General features: G+C 39.3%; 1 protein-coding gene across 3 annotated transcripts in view; it reads right to left on the reverse strand.

The window, feature by feature from the left end:
* Positions 1–10,465: 10,465 nt before the first annotated feature.
* PXDNL (peroxidasin like) overlaps positions 10,466–20,344 on the reverse strand; it is a 497,888-nt gene continuing 488,009 nt past the window's right edge. For all 3 annotated transcript variants that reach the window (XR_010159545.1, XR_010159546.1, XM_519754.8), the window contains exons 22-23: positions 11,678–11,791; positions 10,466–10,912 (exon numbers count right to left, since the gene is read on the reverse strand). Coding sequence is in view for 1 of the 3 variants with exons in the window: in XM_519754.8 (XP_519754.6) it covers positions 10,781–10,912; positions 11,678–11,791 (246 nt within the window). In the remaining 2 variants the exon portion in view is untranslated. The remainder of the gene's footprint in view (positions 10,913–11,677; positions 11,792–20,344) is intronic.

Genomic DNA, 20,344 nt, shown 5'->3' on the forward strand with positions numbered 1-20,344 from the left:
ACATTTAGCCATCAAGCATATGAAATATGGTCAGCACAAATGAAGAACACAAATGTTAATATTACTTAATTAAAATTGAATGTGTCTTTGCCTTGTTACTACCATATTGGACAGTAGAGACTACAGAAACCAAGAGAGAGCAGTCTAAGTTCACTATGACTTGGGCTTTCAGACTAAATTTTAGACTTAGTTGTCTCTGGTGCCTTCCCATCTAACCAAATTTGCGCATATTCTTCAGACTTAAGTTTCTAAAGCACTAGGTGATTTCACCTGGTTGTTCAAAAAGCTGTATGGGATACTCGTGCCTTAAAAAATTAAATTTCAACTTCTGATATTGACATTCAAGATTCTTCATAACTTAGACTCTCTTTTTCTCCTGAAGTTCCTCCATATATATGTTTACTTTTACCAAAATGGTCTACTCATTGTTTTCTAATACATTCATAATTTTCTTTCCTGTTTGCAGTATTTTACCACCTGCGATGTCCTGCATGTGTCCATGGGTCAAATTAAAAAGTTTTGTTATCTTAACAATATTAATTCTCTAATTCATAGACATAGAATGTCTTTCCATTTATTCAAGTCATCTTTAATTTTTCTAAACAATATTCATTGTTTCCAGCATAAACATTTTTCAGCTCCTTTGTTAAATTTATTCATAAGTATTTTTGTAAATTTATTCAAAGTATTTTATTCTTTTTTGATGGTAATAGAGTCATTTCCTTGATTTTTTTCATTTTGCTTATTACTAGTTTATAGGAGTATAATTGAATCTTATATATTGATGTCATATTTCTGCAATGTTATTGAACTTGTTTATTATTTCTAGTAGTTGTTAGTGGGGTTCTTAAGACTTCCTCTATATAAGATCATGGTTTTCTTCAAACAGAAATAACTTTACTTCCTTTCCAAACTGAACAAACTGAATGCTTTTTTTTTCATTTTCTTGCCTTATTGCATGGCTAGAACTTCCATCACGTAACTGAAGTGTTGAGAGTGGGCATCCTTGTTTTGCTCCTGATCTTAAGGGCAAAACATTGTTTTACAGTATTAGATGATTATATTAGCTTTGGGTTTTACATAAGCGCCATTTTCAAGTTGAGAAAATTTCCCTCTATTTCTAATTTGTTGAGAGTTTTCATTGTGAAAAGATGTTAAATTTTGACAAATGCAATTTCCACATATTTAAGATAATTTTGTGAGTTTTTTGCCCTTTATTCTGTTGATATTGAGTATTATATTAACTGACTTTATGATGTAAAACCAACTTTTCGGTCTTGGGATAAATTTCACTTGGCTGTGCATATATCATATATATGTTGCTGTGTCCTGTTTGCTAGTATTAATTGAAGATTTTTGGATCTATATACATAAGAGATATTGGTCTTTGATTGTAATATATTTGACTGATTTGGGTATTAGAGTAATACTGGCCTCATGGAGTTTGTTTGAAAGTGTTCCCTTTTCCTGTGTTCTTTGGGGGAGTTTGCAGCAGTTCTAGAAGGGAGGTTTATAGCAAAAAAAAAAACACATCAAAAAAAGAAAGATTTCAAATAAACAACCTAAAGTTACACCTCAAGGAACTAGAAGAAGAAGAACAAACCAAGCACAAAGTTAATGGAAGGAAGGACATACTAAAGAAGAGAGCAGAAATAAAAGAAATAGAAACTAGATCAACAGTAGAAAAGATCAACTAAGAGTTGGTTTCTTGAAAAAAAAAACACAATTGCAAACCTTCAGCTGGACTAAGAAAAAAAGCCTTAAATAAATAAAATCAGGAATGATAGAGGACATATTAAAACTGATACCACAGAAATGCAAAGGATCATAGGAAACTACTATGGACAATTTTATACCAACAAATAGGATAACCTAGAAGGAATGGATACATTCCTAGACACATACAACCTACCAAGATTTAATCACAACAAAATAGAGTATCTTAAGCCCAGCTGAATTCTACCAAACATTTCAAGAAGAACTATCAGTCTTCTCAACACTTTCCAAAATAGTTAAGAAGAGGCAACACTTTCAAACTCATTTTTCAAGGCCAGTTTGATCCTGATATTAAAGCTTTATGAGGCTACTACAAGAAAATAAAACTACATGTCAATATTCCTCATGAACATAGACGCAAAAATCCTAAAAATATATAGCTAACTGGCCTGGGCATAGTGGCTCACACCTGTAATCCCAGACAGGGTTTCACCATGTTGGCCAGGCTGGTCTAGAACTCCTGACCTCAGGTGATCCACCTGCCTCAGCCTTCCAAAGTGCTCGGATTACAGGCATGAACCACCATGCCTGGCAATTTCTGCCTTTTGATCAGGTTTTTAGACTAATTTTAAAGTGAATATATTTCTATCAGTCAGCTCCCTAAGCATGAAAGAGCACATTGTCACAAAATTTATCCCTACCAAGTGTACATGGTATACTAGTGCTGCTTAATATTATAGCTAAAAAACTGTTATATTTTTGTTTTGCTTTACTACTACAGGAAGTCTTGAACCTATTTTGTTTTTGATGTTATACAATAAAGTAATATGAACTTTAAACTATATTATTATAAAGTAGATGCTGCTTTTGCTCTCCAGCCAGGATACTTTAACATGTGTCTCAACTTTCCTTGCACAAAAGAATATTAAAAATGTGTTTTGAGAATGAAAATAGCTTCTATATAGGCTTAACAAGTCAATGTTGGATTTTTTTCAAATATCTCAATTGCAGAAGCAGAAAAGTAGTGTCATGTTGATGTAGAAGATAACACATATACTATATGTATTTATCTTTCTCTACAAATTTTCACTCTGATTATTGGGTTCTTAGTTATTGAATATTGATTCCCCTTGCTTGCTTCTATTTTTAATGTTTGTTGATAACTAATCTCAAGTATAGACTGGATTTCTGTTCCAGTCTCAGTACACAGTCAAGCATGCAAAGCCCAGTGTCCATGCCCAGTCTCTACTTTGGAAAAGGGGCAGCCCCCTGAGCTCTGTGATACTCCCAGACATACCCATTATCTGTCTTGGCCTTTCGACTCCACAGGTAATTTAGGATTTTGTGCCAGTGTGTTTGTTCTAGGCCTGAGATTTGCATGTGTTTTGGCGTGGGGGTTGGGGGAGGGTAAGGGCAAATCTGATGGTTCGTTGATACTATCAAAAAGAAACAAGCTCACTTACGTTCCTAATCCCAGTCTTTGGAAACTTAAAACTGTATAGATTCTTTGTAGACCTACATCAACAAGACCACTTTTCTGCTTTTGCAATTGAGATATTTCATGATCATACTATTTAAATGGCTGTAACAGAGGTCTTTATTTTTTGTCTGGTTGTTCTAGTGTCACTGCCTTTGCAAAAAATATTTGAAGATGGTGAAAGTGTTGTGGGTGGCCTCCCAAAATTATAGCTGGTTTTGAAACTACCACTGTTGCTGCTACCCATAGAGCATCTTGCTACTTGGAACACTGCCGAGGGCTTCGAGTCAGCATGACTTCATATTTAAAGGTCAGCTCAGGTTTTTGGAAGTCAAGCCACTCCATTTTGGACTGCCATTCGCAACCCTGAAGCCAGTGTGGTGTGCTGGCTCCTGTAATTTCCTAGCTGTTAATGTAATGACACATGGCTTCCAACTGTGCTTCAGTAAATTGCTTCTTCTTAAGATCCTTTACCATTCTTGGATCTCATAGTGCACGCATATTTCAGTTTTAAAGCAAAAAGAAAAGGAAGAAAGAAAAAAATTCTATCTTATTGCCTGAAGGTAATTGTGTAAAAGAGCCATTCCCGCATCGTGATACAAAAAGACTGGCTCATATTTCATGCTGATTTCTTCCCTTTGCTCACACAGGAATCTCCAGCAGTGACAAGAAGAACACATGAATCTTTCATCTATAATCAAGAAAGTTAGTTTATACATTAAACACTTTCAAGAGATACATATTTTGTATGTCTAATTAATAAATTTAACATCCATTTAGTCCAAAAAAATCAGTTTAGAAGACCAAAATACTCTATTGTGGCCTTCGTCACTTACAAATAGGAAGTGATTAAATAAATGAATACATTATTTATAAAATTTTCACTTCAAGATTGCAGAAAACTCACTCATACCATGGGAATTCTTTGAATAAAAATATAATTCGTATCTTTTCCATAGCCTACTATCATGGATATATATTTGTCAGGAGAAATGATTTTAGTTAACTTATGCAAATATGAACTGTTTTTAAGAAGAATGGATGAGAACAAAAGAAAATTTAAATAATTCATAAATGTCAGAGTTTTACAGAAACCAAATGAAGGATTTTAACATGAGGGAAATGAGAAGATAGTGCATTCCATTAAAAGAGGCGTGTACTAAAAGTGACTGGGGAGAAATCTGATTCTTGCAACCCAAACCGCTTTAAATTTTTCAACATGCCATCAGTCACAACATATAAACCAAAGAATCTACTCCTAAGAATTTGTTTCTTTACTGGCCCTGTTTTCACATAACAGTAATTAAACCCAGTTATAATAAATATGAAAGGATTTGGAACTATTTGCAGCAACTAATGTAAACAGTGTTCTTTACAAAAATAAAGACAAAATAAAGAATTCCTGGAGATCCAGATGCCTGGATTTTCTAATCTGGATTATTTTAATGCAGTGAAGAAACCATAACTGTATTTTGTCACGGGAGGAGAGTGCAGAAGGATCTTAACCAAATGTTGTTTAGGATTTGCTTTTGAAGTTTTGTCTTGTATAATTTATGCATTAAAAATATGTAGTTTGTCACCAGGGACAGTGGCTCATGCCTGTAATCCCAGCATTTTGGGAGGCCAAGGCGGGCAGATCATTTGAGGTCAAGAGTTCGAGACCAGCCTGCCAACATGGTGAAACACTGTCTCTACTAAAAATTCAAAAATTAGCTGGACTTGTTGATGCGTGCCTGTAATCCCAGCTACTTGGGAAGCTGAGGCAGGAGAATCGCTTGAACCTGGGGGATGGAGGTTGCTGTGAGCCGAGATCATGCGCCTGCACTCCAGCCTGGGTGACAGTGCCTCAAAAAAAATTAAATTAAAAAAAATGAAAAGAAATGTAGTTTGAGTGGAGGTAGGAGAAAGGTCAGATAAGACTCTGGGACTATATATATACACACACAAATATATACAAGCATATACACATGCATATACAAATATATATATATGTACATGATACACACATACACTGTGTGTATGTATATTCCAAAGAAACTTTGCTTCTGTGACAGTATCAGTCAAGTAAGTTGGTTTGCATGACTCTTCTATTTTCATGTAAACTTCAAATCCTTTGAGAGCTTAGGAGGACATCCTTTACATTTTCTGCTGCTTAACATCTGAGGCAACATGATATTCAGTACTCTAAGAAGCAGTGTTGCTTTCTTTCAAGGTATATGACTGACTTTTAACATACGGTCCCATGCCACAAGGCCGTGACTATACATACTGGTTATAAAACAGGCAGTATACATTTTGGCCAACATTATGCCTTTTTTTTTTTTTTTTTTGTGAGACGGAGTCTCGCTCAGTCACCCGGGTTGGAGTGCAGTGGCACGATCTCAGCTCACTGCAAACTCCACCTCCTGGGTTCACGCCATTCTCCTGCAAACTCCACCTCCTGGGTTCACGCCATTCTCCTGCCTCAGCCTCCCAAGTTGCTGGGACTAGAGGCACCGGCCACCATGCTGGGCTAATTTTTTATATTTTTTTGTAGAGACGGGGTTTCTCCATGTTAGCCAGGATGTTCTCGATCTCCTGATCTCATGATCTGCCCTCTTTGGCCTCCCAAAGTGCTGAGATTACAGGCCTGAGCCACCGCGCTTCGCATTTTTTTTTAAGAAGGTGTCTTACTCTGTCACTCAGGCTGGAGTGCAGTGGCACAATCTCGGCTCACTGCAACCTCCGCCTCCTGAGTTCAAGTGATTCTCTTGTCTCAGCCTCCCGAGTAGCAGGGATTACAGGTGTGCTCCACCACGCCTGGCTAATTTTTGTAATTTTAGTAGAGACGGGACTTTGCCATGTTGGCCAGGCTGGTCTGAAACTCCTGACCTCGGGTGATCCACCTGTCTCGGCCTCCCAAAGTGTTGGGATTACAGGTGTGAGCCACTGTGCCCAGCCTCATGCTCTCTTTTTTTAAAGATACCATTTCAAATGCCTTGTCATTCCCAATAGTGGTGATATCTCAATAGACGGGTGATTCCTAAGCCGTCATCAACTAGAAGGCTCTACTTAGGTGGTTTTTCCCCACTGGGTATTTTTATAACCCTCCACTGCTAGTGCAGAGGGGAGACAGTGACTAAAGGACTGTCACCTTCTTTCCAAAATGTTCTAAGATGCAAGCTTATTTCTCATATTTTCCATTACTCCCTTCCACCCCAAACGCCTACAGTGGCGCGGCCTATGCATCAGAGTCCTGTGTGCCAAGTGTTCTGTGCTTACCTGTGGTCAGAGAGAACTGCAGAGGCTAAAAATAGAAATCATTCAGATATGATCAAAGTGAACTAATGCTCATCACTCAATTATACTTCACAATTATAACTGCTTTCCACAAGTTTTGATATATATTATTTTTTTACTTTTTAGTTTTAGGTTCAGTCTAAATATTTTATAATTTCCATTCTAATCTCTTTTTTTATGAAAGTGTATTTTTTATGAAAGTGTCATGTATATGCTATCATTTTGTTAATTATTAGTTTTCTATTTTGATTGTATTTGTTATGAAGTAACATACAATGTAAAAAGCACTTGGTCACTGAAATTTGTTAAAATATAAAGTGCAGCACAGGGTCAGTTTTTCAAAATGTTTCTTATTTTCCACCAGCTCCATTCCTTTTCTTAGTATCCTTCAGAAATTTTTACTATCTTAAATTCTTGGGGTGCTCATAATCCTGTTTGTTGTGATTCTTGACTAATCTGTGTGATGAGCCATTTCCTCATATGGTTTGTGATTTCTTTATTGGGACAGGGCAACTGTTCACATCCGTTTCCTAGCTTGGGATTTCCAAACCTTAAGGCTAGTGTCAATTTGGTTGCAGACTTCCACAGGCCATGAGATAAGAGTTTCTTCTATCCCAAGCTGGAATAGAAAGGACCTTCTCTGCAGCATCCCTGGACTGGAGATCAGATTTTCCAGGTATCCTCCATGGGAAGGACGTCCTAAGGAAGCAACTTGGTTTATGCTCATAGTGTTGTCCTGGCCCCAGGCTGCACCATCCAATCCCGAGTGTGAATTTAAAACACCAGCCTCAACTTTACTGGGCCCTATATCTGACTTTATTTTGCCCCTGGCTTACCTTTTATAGCTCTTGATTTAGGTTCCTTCTGTTATAAAACTCAGAGATTTTCTGTGTTTTTTTCTCTCATATTGAATTACATATTTCATGTTCTGTATCATATTTTGTTCAGCATTTTAGAAATGTGAGACAGAACAGGATTCTGGTTAGTTCAGTTTTCCATGTCATTAGAAATTTGGGGCATGGGTTTAAAACATAAAACGTAGTCTTGCAGGCTCTTTGCACTTCTGGTGTCTGGGCTTTGATTTAACACTGGCCACTAGAGCTCCTTGTCTTCACTGTGCTTGGTTCATTACCAGGATCAAATTGGAATGTTCTCCAGATTCATCAGCATAGATCTGTGTGGCTCCAGCCTGCTCCTTCAGCTCTGCCTCCATGCTCTGTCCTTCAGAGTTACTGGCACATCCAGTTCATGTGTTTTACCTTTATACATTTTTTCTTTCTTTTGTGGGCAAACAATATCATATTGTCAATCACATATTCCATTCCCTGACAGCTAGTCTGTTGTTTCTTTCACATGCTTTTCCAAAAAACAGATTACTTGATACTTTCCACTTCTAAACAATTCTAAATTTCTAAAAATCCAGGTTCTTTTCTAACTTGACTTAGTTCCTTTTCTCTCAAGATATCATTACCACTTCACATGTGTAAGTCTTATCAGCTTACGTAGCCTTTACCCAGCTCATTTATTTTGATGTGGTACTTTCTTTTAAAATCTGATAAATGGAAATTTCTACTACACACACACAAAGGCACATACACACATATACATACACACACACACACACATGCTAAAACTAAAAATAATCATTGCACTTAGACTGGAGAAATGAAGGGCAGGGTATATCCTTGGGAAATACTTGAAATTTTTACCATTTGCAATATTATTTTCAAGAATAAAAACAACATTAAAAACATAGACAAATAAGTGTTGTACAGTAAAATATACAAAGCAAAAAGCAATTTATATGACTGAATTATAATGATGTCTATAAAGTTGGCTGAATTTTCAAGTTTTCTTGTCAATCGACATATAGTTTTTAAAATTCTCATGTAGTCAATCCAGTTCTATTTTAAATGATAGTTTCATTCTGTTATTTTAATATTTGTTTATGTTATACGAGCCAGTCATATTAACCATGTGACATCCAAGTTAACATGTGGTCAGTGTGTAAAAAATAAAATGAGCAATCACATAGGTCTTGCTTAAATGGCAGTAAGATGAAACAACGGCAAATGAATATTATGAGAAAACTAAACTTAACAAAGTTCGTTCGTAATTGTCATTTTGTTTGTTTGTTTGTTTGTTTGTTTGTTGAGACGGAGTCTCGCTCTGTCGCCCAGGCTGGAGTGCAGTGGCGTGATCTCGGCTCACTGCAAGCTCCGCCTCCCAGGTTCACGCCATTCTCCTGCCTCAGCCTCCCCAGCAGCTGGGACTACCAGCGCACACCGCCACGCCAGGCTAATTTTTTGTATTTTTAGTAGAGACGGGGTTTCACCATGTTAGCCAGGATGGTCTCGATCTCCTGACCTTGTGATCTGCCCGCCTCGGACTCCCAAAGTGCTGGTATTACAGGTGTGAGCCACCGTGCCCGGCCAGTAATTGTCATTTGTTACTGTCATCTGCAGGTAAGCTTACTGTGACTGTTTCTGAGAAACACATTACACTTACGTTCATAAGATTTAGCTGCATTTCACGATGTTGGGCCTTAAAAGGCCACCAAATGTCAAGCATCTGAGATTTGTTAGGTTTTATCTTTTAAAACTTAGTATAATTAAAAATTATTTTGGATTTTGAAAGGCCATGAAATATGAAACTTTTTATGGCATATTAGGATTTATCCTTTGAAACCTTTTTAGTAAAAATTAATTTGGATCTTGGGAATCACTAACACATTTTAAAACGATGAAATACACTACAAACTCTAGAAACATCTTTCCTGACTCATGATACAAAAGCCACCAGAATATTTTCTCTAAAACTAATACTGCATTTTACAAAAGAACTCTAAATATTGGGAAATGATGCCTATTTTTAAAAGTTTATTTTGTAATTGAAAAACAGTAGCGCTCTCTCTTCGAGGCCCTCTCTTGGCAGGACACTACATGAAATCTTTCCTCAAAGGGTTTGGCTGTCATGGTGGCTTATGCTTGTAATTCCAGTGCTTTGGGAGGCTGAGGAGGGAGGACGGCTTGAGGCCAGAAGTTTGAGGTCTGCCTGGGGAACACAGTGAAACCCTATTTCTACAAAATTAAAAAAAAAAAAAATTAGTTGGACATGGTGGCGTGCACCTGTAGTCCCACCTACTCAAGAGGCTGAGATGAGACTATTGCTTGAGCCCAGGAGGTGGAGCTGCAGTGAGCCATGAAGGCACCACTGTGCTGCACTCCAGCCTGGGTGACAGAGTGAGACCTTGTCTCAAAAAAAAAAAAAAAAAAAAAAAGTCTTGGCACAAAATATTCTTTAAAAAGATCTATCAACCCCACATATGGGTACATATTTTTATATCAGATTTTAAAGGCTCTGATCTAATATGAAGTGAAAATCACCTAAATTACTTAATACTCAATTCTGAGTATAAATACACTTGTCTATGGGGTTCTGTGTCAAATGCTGTAAGAAAGTGCCCAAATTAGAAGAACCCCACAGTAACACCTTTTGTAAAAGTCAGAAACACTTTCAAGTCTGCTTATAGTAAATTCAGATTGCTCCTGAATTTCAGGCTTGGTTATATTTCAATTTTGACATCTCAGGAATGGCAATAATGCCAAGTAAGAGGAAGGTAGATATTGAGCAGTTCTACTTTAAAGTCTCTTTCTCTCAGAGAGTTTGCATTTTTCAGCCACATGCAGAACTAACAAGCTCCCTAAAATAATGATATTCCTTCACTGACTTTTTCCTTATGTCCGAGGACTTAGCGACTAATGATGGTTAAGATAAGTGCCTTCCCAGCAAAGTCTGACAATTATCTAGGTTGTAGATCTGAGAAAGGGGGGTCAGTGGGGAGAACAGCATCACAACATTGTCACGAATGTATCACAGACCCTTCCAGATGTTTTCTGTAAGTGCAAAACTCATTATTTCAAAATTCCTGCAGATATGAAACCTTGAAACCTCTCTGAATTCCAAAATTAGAGATTTTCCACAATACTCATATATTTTTTAAATATTCCATGACATTCTTTTTATTTCCAGGTGTGGCATATAAAACTGACAGCTTACAGTAAGAAATATTTCTTATGATCAAACACTTCCTATGCACTTTATTGCTTTTAGTTTTGAATTATTTCAAGGTATGTTAGAAAATGAAAAAAATAAAAGATCATCAGTATATGTAAGATTAGATGAACTAAGTTGCTTAAGTCAGTGGTTTCCATATCAACAATGTGACTACAAGTTAAAAGTTCTGAAGTCCTAAATGTCTCTTCCTGAGAAATTTCCCATTTGGGGCTCAACAGCACAAAACTTTTATTAGCGCTTCTCTGGGGAATCACTTGGCATTCCTCGGTCTCTGCAGACTGGACAGCAGGTTCCTTTCACCAATTCAGGACTGGGACAGGGAGCCGGGGGACAAATCTCCACCACACAGGTGACCTGGCCACTCTGAAAGGCAGCATGCACATATCACCTCCATGTTTCTTATAGTCAAAGTACTTAAAAGACAAATAAACGTTTCTTATAATACATAATCTAATAAGCTGACTGTCTCAATGTAATAAAAAATGCTCATAGTATGAGCTCATTTTTGCATGGTTTCTATTCATTCTTTCTTTCTACACATTTGCAGCACAAACAGCAAGCCTGCCCTATAAAATGTTGCCTACCTTACTGTACCATATGGTAGGATTAGCTGAGGAAGTTCATGCATTTCTACATGGCTGGAAAGAAACAGCTCTGTTCAAAAAGCAAACTAAATAACGAATACAGAGCATTTTTATTTTCTTTTGTTTTGGTAGACACCATGATAACACTTTTTATTTTTCCATAGAATTGTGTAGCTTTACCAAGTGCCTTTAGGCAGCATTTATAGTGAGCCTGACTGAAGAATAATGAGATGAACTCAAGTCCCAGGTTGGCTCAGTTTACTTACTGACATAAACTTCCTTAGCCTTGGTTCCCTCGTCCATCAGTGAACATGGAAAAAGCTCGTGGTCTCTAGCGACTGCTCATTAGATTGTGACTATACTCTTTTATTAATAAGCAAAAGCCTCAAAATTTCACACCAGTACCTTGATCTTAAAAATATGCCTAGGATCTATTGACATAAAATATATTTTTTCTCCTTTTGAATTTTTCAAGTATGCTTCAACTGGCTGGCTAGAAGAAGTGAAACAGGGGGAGTTGGATGGGAAAACTCGCAGCACAAACCTCACAAATGCAGTGAGTGCAGTCTTCTTTCATCCAGCGCTCCTCGGCCTTCCTTGGAACCCCTTTAACATCTGTACACCCTGCCTGCCTCAGGCGTGCCTCCAGCTTGTTTATCTGAAAGGGGAGGCAAAGGAAAGAAGAGTGGGAATTGAAGCAGATAGCAACAAAGCCAATCAATAACATGGTTTGATGAAATGCTCTATTCTGTAAGCACACACCTAGAAGGCAAAAGAAACTTCAAAGCCTACATAATTTTCCATTTTCCCCCAGGACTTAATGAGCTTGAATCATCCAGTATCCAAACAAATAAACAGTTCTGTAGGTGTTAAAAAATATTGAACATGGACCTAGAGTCTGAAAGAGTTAATTTCTAAAGGAAGGGGAATTAAAATCAAATGAATGAAATTACATATTTGGAAAATCTTCTCAATAAGCACAAATGTAAATTCAACTAAGTATTTTATTTATTTTTTGTCCCCCAAGTTGTTATAAAATAATATTTATTTAACAAATATTTATTAAGTTTCAAAGATGAAAGCAAGCAGACCAGGGTCTGTCTGACTTTACAATTTGGTAGAAAGGCCAACAAACCACAGCTATAAGCCTTTAGATAATGACGGTCTTTAGGAATCCCAAGGGGAGCAGAAGTGCAGTTGATATGGTTTGGCTTTGTGTCCCCACCCAATCTCATGTTGAATTGTAATTCCAAATGCTGGGGGAGGGACCTGGTGGGAGGTGATTGGATCTTGGGGGCGGATTTCCCCCAGCTGTTCTCGTGGTAGTGAATTCTCATGAGATCTGATGGTTTAAAGGTGTGTGGCAGTTCCTCCCCCATTTGCTCTCTCTCTCCTGCTGCCATGTGAAGAAGGTGCTTGCTTCCCCTTTGCCTTCCACCATGATTGTAAGCTTCCTGAGGCCTCCCAGTCATGCTTCCTGTTAACCCTATGGAACTGTAAGTCAACTAAACCTATTTTCTTCATAAATTGCCCAGTGTCAGGTAGTTCTTTATAGCAGTGTGAGAATGAACTAACACAGAAGCCACACTCAGTTCTGCCTCAGGGAATAAGGGGATGCCTGATATTATGGACTGAACTGTGTTCCCCCAAAATTCATAAGTTGAAGCCGTAATCCCCAATGTGACTATATTTGGGCATAGGGCCTCGAAGGATGTAATGAAGGTTAAATTAGGTCATGGGAGTGGGGCTCTAACCCAATAACATTGGTGTCCTTGTAAAAAGAGGAAGAGACACCAGATGTGCTCACACAGCGAAGGCCATGTGAGGACACAGGGAGAAGGTGGCCATCAGCAAGCCAAGGCATGAGGCCTTGGAAGAAACCATCCCTGCTGACACTTTGATTGTGGACTTTCAGCCTCCAGAACTGTGAAAAAACAAACTGTTTTAAGTTACCCATTATCTTGTATTCTGCTATGGTGCCTGAGCAGACTAATATATGATATATGGAAAAAAGCATTTGAGCTGTGAGAGATGACCATGTCTTTCAGGAGAACAAGCAGAGAAAAGGCATTTCAGGCAAATGGAAAAAAAAAATATGTGTTAAAGCATGGGTACCAGAAACAGATCAGTATTTCAGAAATGTACATTTCTCTCCCCTCCTTTGTTGGGGAGATCTACAGAGAACATGTTAGTGGGAACTGAGGTGGGATGAGTGGGCAGCAAAGAAAATTAGGCCCTTAAAGGTCACTAAATTAATTAAGTGCAGTCTCCAGGCAATGGGAAATAACATCACAATGATCACTCCTGTGGCAACATGAAGGATCACTGGTGAGAAACTAACATGGAGACCAATATGGGCTCCACTGAGGAAGGAGGGAGTGAGACAAAAAGAGCCATGTAGCAGGTAGAGGAGATTGGCTAGATGTGGGTTTAAGGAGAAGAGAAGAACCCAAAAAATCACGATGGACTCAGACTTCATTTAGAAAGCAAAAAGTCTTGATGTGAAAGAATTTTGATTCTGTAAATTCTTTTCACTGCTTTTGTATTGAAGTAGGACAGGAGGGTTGGCTCTTGGAAGATAATTTAGCATGAGTGCCTACACTTGGGCAGTGGCATCCACCCATTCATTACTCAATAGATACATTCAGTACCTGATATGTACCAGCTAATACACTAATAAACTAGCAGGACTTGACCCCTGACTTTAGGTGAGCAGTGAGAATGGAGAGGATGATAAGACAAATATTACAATGCAGGCTTGAATGACAAGGCTTCACAATAACCAGATGTGAACCAAATAATCCATTCTTGAGTGGGGTCATGGGTTTGAAGTATGAAAATCACAAAAAAATCTCTAAAGATATTAATGAATATGTCCTAGCAGACTAGGACACATAGAGAACTTTTATGTCCAAAAACACTGGGAAAATGCATATCTATTCTAAACTTTAGGCACTTAGGACAGTAAAGCTTTTTCAAATTTAAATAAGCTAACAAATTAATAAATTATTTAAGGGAAATAGTTTTGCTTTTTTTGTTTTGTTTTGTTTTTTGAGACAGTCTCGCTCTGTCACCCAGGCTGGAGTGTAGTGGCACCATCATGGCTCATTGTATCCTCAACCTCCTGGGCTTAAGTGATCATCCCTCCTCAGCCTCCCAGGTAGCTGGAACCACTGGTGTACGCCACCACGTCCAGCTAATTTTTTGTTGTTGCTGTTGTTTTGTAAAGATGGGGTCTCGCTATGTTACCCAGGCTAATCCTAAACTCCTGGGCTCAAGCAATCACTCTGTCTTGGCTTCCCAAAGTGCTGGGATTACAGGCTTAAACCACCACACCCTGCTCTAAGAAGGGAAATAAATAGTTTAAGAATCTTGTATGTACCAGGGCTGGGTGCAGTGGCTCATGCTTATAATCCCAGCACTTTGGGAGGCTGAGGCAGGGGGATCACCTGAGGTCAGAAGTTCAAGACCAGCTAGGTAAACATGGTGAAACCCCGTCTCTACTAAATATACAAGAAAATTAGCCAGGCATAGTGGTGGGTGCCTGTAATCCCAGCTACTCGGGAGCCCGAGGCAGGATAATCACTTGAACCCAAGAGGCGGAAGTTGCAGTGAGCCAATATCATGCCATTGCACTCCAGCCTGGGTGACAAGAGCAAAACTTCATCTCAAAATAAATAAATAAATAAATAACATAAAAAATAAAAAATAAAAAAAAAAGAATCTTGTATGGATCATTAGTATAAGAAATACAGTGCATGGCACTTTTGTTCCAGGCTTAACTAAAAAGTCTTGATAATAAAAGGATGTAACTTTCCTTTTCCTATCACCCATGTGTTCATTGTTAGTATATAGAAATGCCATTAATTTTTTCTATGTTTATCTTGGGTTTATGTTGTATCCTGTAACCTTGCTCAACTCATGTATTCATTTTAGGAGTATTTTTGTAGATTCCTTGAGATTTTCTATGTAGGCAGCTGTATCATCTGAAAATAGTTTTATTTCTTCCTTTTCAATCTATAGGCCTTTTCATTTTCTTGACTTATTGCACTGGCAAGAACTTCCAGCATTAGGTTGAATAAGAGTGGTGAGAATGGACATCCTTGCCTTGTTTGCAATACCTTGCAGTTTTACGGGGAAAGCATTCAAGCATTCACCATTCAGCATGTAAATGGCAGGGTCATGTTTCTCTTTTGCTGCTTTCAAAATGTTTTCCTTTTTATTTTGTTGTCAAAAGTGTGACTATGATGTGTCTTGGTGTGCATTTCTTTGGAATTGTCCTCACCTTCTCTCTTCTTTCTATCCAAGACTTGAATGACACAAATGTTGGATGTTTTATTATAATCCCGCAGGCTTCTGAGGTTCTGCTCATCTTGTTTTTGTCTATGCTGTCTCTGTTGTTGAGAATGTATAATTGCTAGTCTTCTATCTTGCAGTTCACTGATTCTTTCCCCTCTGATCCATATTCCATTTTGAGCCCATCGACTGATCTTTTTTATTTCTGTTATTGTAGTTTTCAGTTCCAAAATCTCCATCTTGTTTCCCTTTGTGTCTCGTACTACTTTGATGAAAATTTTCAGCCATTTTTCATTTGTTTCCAGTGTGTTTGAAATTGCTCATTGAAGCATTTTTTATGACTGCTTTATTTATTTATTTGTTTGTTTGTTTATTTTGAGACAGAGTCTCACTCTGTTGCCCAGGCTGGAGTGCAGTGGTGTGATCTTGGCTCCCTGCAACCTCCTGCCTCAGCCTCCTGAGTAGCTAGGATTACAGGCACGCACCACCACACCCAGCTAATTTTTGTATTTTTAGTAGAGACGGGGTTTCACCATGTTGGTCAGACTGATCTGAAACTCCTGACCTTGTGATCCACCCACCTCAGCCTCCCAAAATGCTAGGATTACAGGTGTGAGCCACTGCACCCAGCTTATGACTGCTTTGAAATCTTTTTCAGATAACTGCAACACCTCTATCACTTCAGTGTTAATTGCCTGTTTTCATTCCATTTGGGATCTTCTTGGTTCTTGGTATGATGAATAATTTCCTATTGAAACCTGGAGGCTTTGGATCTTACTTAAGCCTTCTAGTTTAGGTGTTTTCCTCTGAAACTGCTCTGGCATGGGAAGAGGGGTCCCACATCATTACTGCCATGTGGGAATAGAAGTCCAGGTTCCCTCCTTGGCCTCCGTTGACACGCAAAGGGGTTCTCTTCATTACTGCTGGGTGGAGTTGGGGTTCTGGCTCCCTGTCAGGCCACCTCATAACCCTCCTGGATGGGAGGCATAGTATTCTGTGACTCCTCCCGACATGGCCTCCATGCACCTCAGGATGGTGAGGGGCAGGGCAGCCTCATCACCCCCTGGTAAATGGAGAGCACCTGGAACCTCCACTAGGCCTTCTCTGCAACCACCCCAGTGAAGAGGGAGGGGAGCTTCATTCCTGCTGGGTTAGGACGGAAGCCCAGGCTCCCCTTATGACCCCAAGCTTTTGCATGCAATCATCTGGCATGATGACCCCCTAGTTTCCTACTTGGCTTTCTCGGACAGCAGCCTCAAGGTGTCCTTAGGTGCCTCAGTATACCCTGAGGAGAGTGAAAGCCACCTCCTCACTTGGCCTTTGCTGGTCTTGCTGGAGGTGGGGGCCACAGTTTCTTCTGTGCTGTTTGGCTGGGGTAGAGTGGTTATTGTCTAGAAGTTACCTGTATTGCTAGGCCTCCACTTTTCTGGCCTGCTGTCTAGAGGGACTCAGGTTTTGTTGGGCCTTTTTCTGTGTCTGTTGATGTGCTCAGGTTGCTGGCTTCTTCAGTTTCAAGCCTGAGCTATGTGAGGAAAAACTACCCAGGAAAGAGCATCACATTGTTCCTGGAGCCCAAGGTCCCTGATCAGTCTGCTTTCTTGCTCTTCACCATTCTGAGTCATCTTATGTTTGTTTTAAACGTGATATCCAGGGGTTGTAGCTGTCTATACTATAATCAAGAGGCGTCTGTGTGCGGTGGCTCATGCCTGTAGTCCCAGCACTTTGGGAGGCTGAGGCAGGTGGATCACTTGAGGTCAGGATTTCAAGACCAGCCTGGCCAACATGGTGAAACCCCGTCTCTGCTAAAAATACAAAAATTAGCCAAGCGTGGTGGCAGGCGCCTGTAATCTGAGCTACTCAGGAAGCTGAAGCACAAGAATCGCTTGAACCTGCAAAGCAGAGGTTGCAGTGAGCCGAGATTGCACCACTGCATTCTAGCCTGGGTGAGTGAGACTCAGTCTCAGAAAAAAAGTAAAAATAAAAGAAAAATAAGCAGGAGGCAAAAATACATCTACTCAGCCTTCCCAGAAATAGAATTCTCATTAGACACTATTTCATGTAACATTTTTACTTAATTTATTCAAACTATTGCAGTTTCAGATTTCCTAAGGATATATAATCAGAAGTGTAGCCTTCTCAGCCTCACTGCATTCCCCAAAAAGCAGCTGCTGTGTCAAAGCAGATAATACTGACAATGATTGCATCATTGCTCTGCATTCCAGAAGCATCCTTATCTTCATGGTTCCTGCTTGGGGTTGAGCTGCATCACTCCCCAAATTCAAATCTTGAGGTCCTAACCCTCTGTACCTCAGAATGTGATGTTTTTTGGAAATAGGAGTATTGCAGATGTAATTAGTTATGATAAAGTCAGAGTAGAGTGAGCCCCTACTTCAATATGACTGATGCTCTCATAAACAAAGGAAATCTGAACACAGATTGGCACACAGGGATAATCCCATGTGAACAAAAAGACAGAGATCTACAAGCCAAAAAACATCACATTCTGAGGTACTGTCTAATGAGACTTCTATTGCCTATCTCCTTCTGCAACAGGAAGGTATACTCCAGTTAGAGATGCTCCTTCCTCTGGGTTGGAAATTGAAAAACTGTGGAGGAGAGACACAGCTGAACCCCAAAGAGCATGCAACATGAGTGAAAAACAATCCTCCTTGTTGCCGTAAACCAAGATTTGGGTTGTTACTAGAGCATAACTTAGCAAAACCCGTCTAATTCATGGCTTAATCTAGACCAAGCCGCTGTATAAAACACCAGTGAAAGAAAAAACTCTCATCACAACAAGAATTACCAAGGTATCTTCTTCAGTGATGGCCCTGATACAATCATGTAAGACTTGTCTTTTCACTGGGAGCTGTACGGAAACAGTTACGGAAAATTTAGAAGAGCTTTCTTATTAACCAATTCATGTTGCTGAAGACCTTTTGTATGCAAAATTAAAAGGGTAATGGAAAGTACTGCAGAATTGTAACTACATAAGCTTGAACTAGAAAGTCAAGGGCACTCCAAGACTCAATGTTGTAAAGTTCAATACTTTTGCTCAGTGTACTTAAGATGCATCTCCAAATGTTTTATGCAAGAGCATAGCCCATAAACCTGAAGAACCACATCTCCTACAAGATACCAGGACTTTTAAATTGGCAAAGAAATCTCTTTGTGTTCAGAAATATGAGTAAAACATAAAGCAACTCCGCGTTAGTTCCAGCATGTAGCAAGCTTGTAAATCATCACTCCCATCCTCACGACAAGAAAAATTGGACACACTGCAAATCAATAAATTTCTTAGAGAGCTAAGGTTGCAGGGCAAACCACTAAGGTGAAATCTGAAGAGACAGGAGGATAACAAGAGAGGCAGCAACCAAGATCTGCTTACCTGGGACAGACTGACTGAGCATTGAGCCATACTGGTGGGAACACCCTGATGGTTAGTTTTATGAGTCAGCTTTGGGAGTGCTTTTGGATGAGATTAACATTTAAACTGGTGAATTCTGGGTAAAGCAGATTGCCCTCCATAGTGTGAGTGGGCCTCATCCAGTAAGGTGAAGGCCTGAATAGAACACAAATAGCAGCCTCCCAGAGCAAGACTGACTTCTCCAGCAGATGGCCTTCCACTTCATCTGCACCATCAGCTGTCCTGGGTCTTCAGCCTGTCAGGCCAAGATTTTGGACTGTCCAGACTCCATAATGGTGTGAGCCAATGCCTTTTAATACACATATCAGATGGACAGACAGACATTTCCTATTAGTTCTAGTTCTCTGGAGAACTCTGACTAATGCAAACTCTTAAATGGTAAATTTTAAGAAGTTGCTGGAGGCTTCCTTCACTTTTTTGTTCCAGTCAGGCCCTGAACAAATTGAAGGATGCACCCCTACACTGGGGAAGGGCACCTGCTTTTCTCAGTCCACCAATCCTAATGCTAATCTCTTCAGAAATACTCTCACAGAAACATCCAGAAATACTGTTTAACCAGATAGCTGGGCATCCCACGATCCAGAAATTGACACATAAAATTAACTATCACACTCAAGGTGGCAGGGGAAAGAATCTGTTGACCTGAAGATATGTCAATAGTAACTTCCCAAACTAAAATGCAAAGAGAAAACTGAGAATGAAAAACTAACAGAAAATCTAAGAACTACAGAGCAATATAAAAAATGTGAGCATGACAAACTACTAGGTGTCACTGTCTTAGTGAGGTAAGGTATTCAAGAAGTTTACCTTAAGGAAACTTATGAGGTTCTCATAGAAGAGATCCAAGAAACAGCCCCTCCTGGCCCTGGCAGCGGGAGGGGAAGATATCCTTCATGAAAAACACCCAAAGCCTTCTCCATAAAAAAGGCCTCTGTACCAAGGGAAAGGAACTTGCCAGGGTACAGTACTAAATCCTAAAACAAACTGGGAAAGGGGATTCTTACTCACTGCATCCTACTCCAGGCTTCCTGACTCACTTAATCAGGAAAAAGCCAACAGAAAAACCAGGGGTCAGCCCTTCAGTGAAATCAATTAGCTGCACACCAGCCAGGGAAAGGAGTAGGAGGTGGAGAAAAGGCCACAGTACTGGAGCAACACTTGTGAAAATCATAGCCTCAGAACATAAGCCCACTAGAAAGCTGAGGTTTCATCAGAAGATGATAAAATATTTCCCATCCCCACACCTGACCAGCACATCAACAGGATGCCAGCATAATAACAGTGATTACTGCTGAAGCAGCTGAAAGACACAGACTCTCTCTGAGGAAGAATACATAAGAAAGGCCAAAGTCAGTAGGAAAAACAAAAACAAAGACACTGGAGGAATTTAAAGCCATGGCATCTAAAGCTACAGGAAACACTAAACACAGCACAACAGTCAGCCTTTTCAATACAAAAACCTAAAGCAAAGGCTTATCAACTACACTT

This window comes from Pan troglodytes, chromosome 7 (assembly GCF_028858775.2).
Source record: "Pan troglodytes isolate AG18354 chromosome 7, NHGRI_mPanTro3-v2.0_pri, whole genome shotgun sequence".
NCBI lineage: Eukaryota > Metazoa > Chordata > Mammalia > Primates > Hominidae > Pan > Pan troglodytes.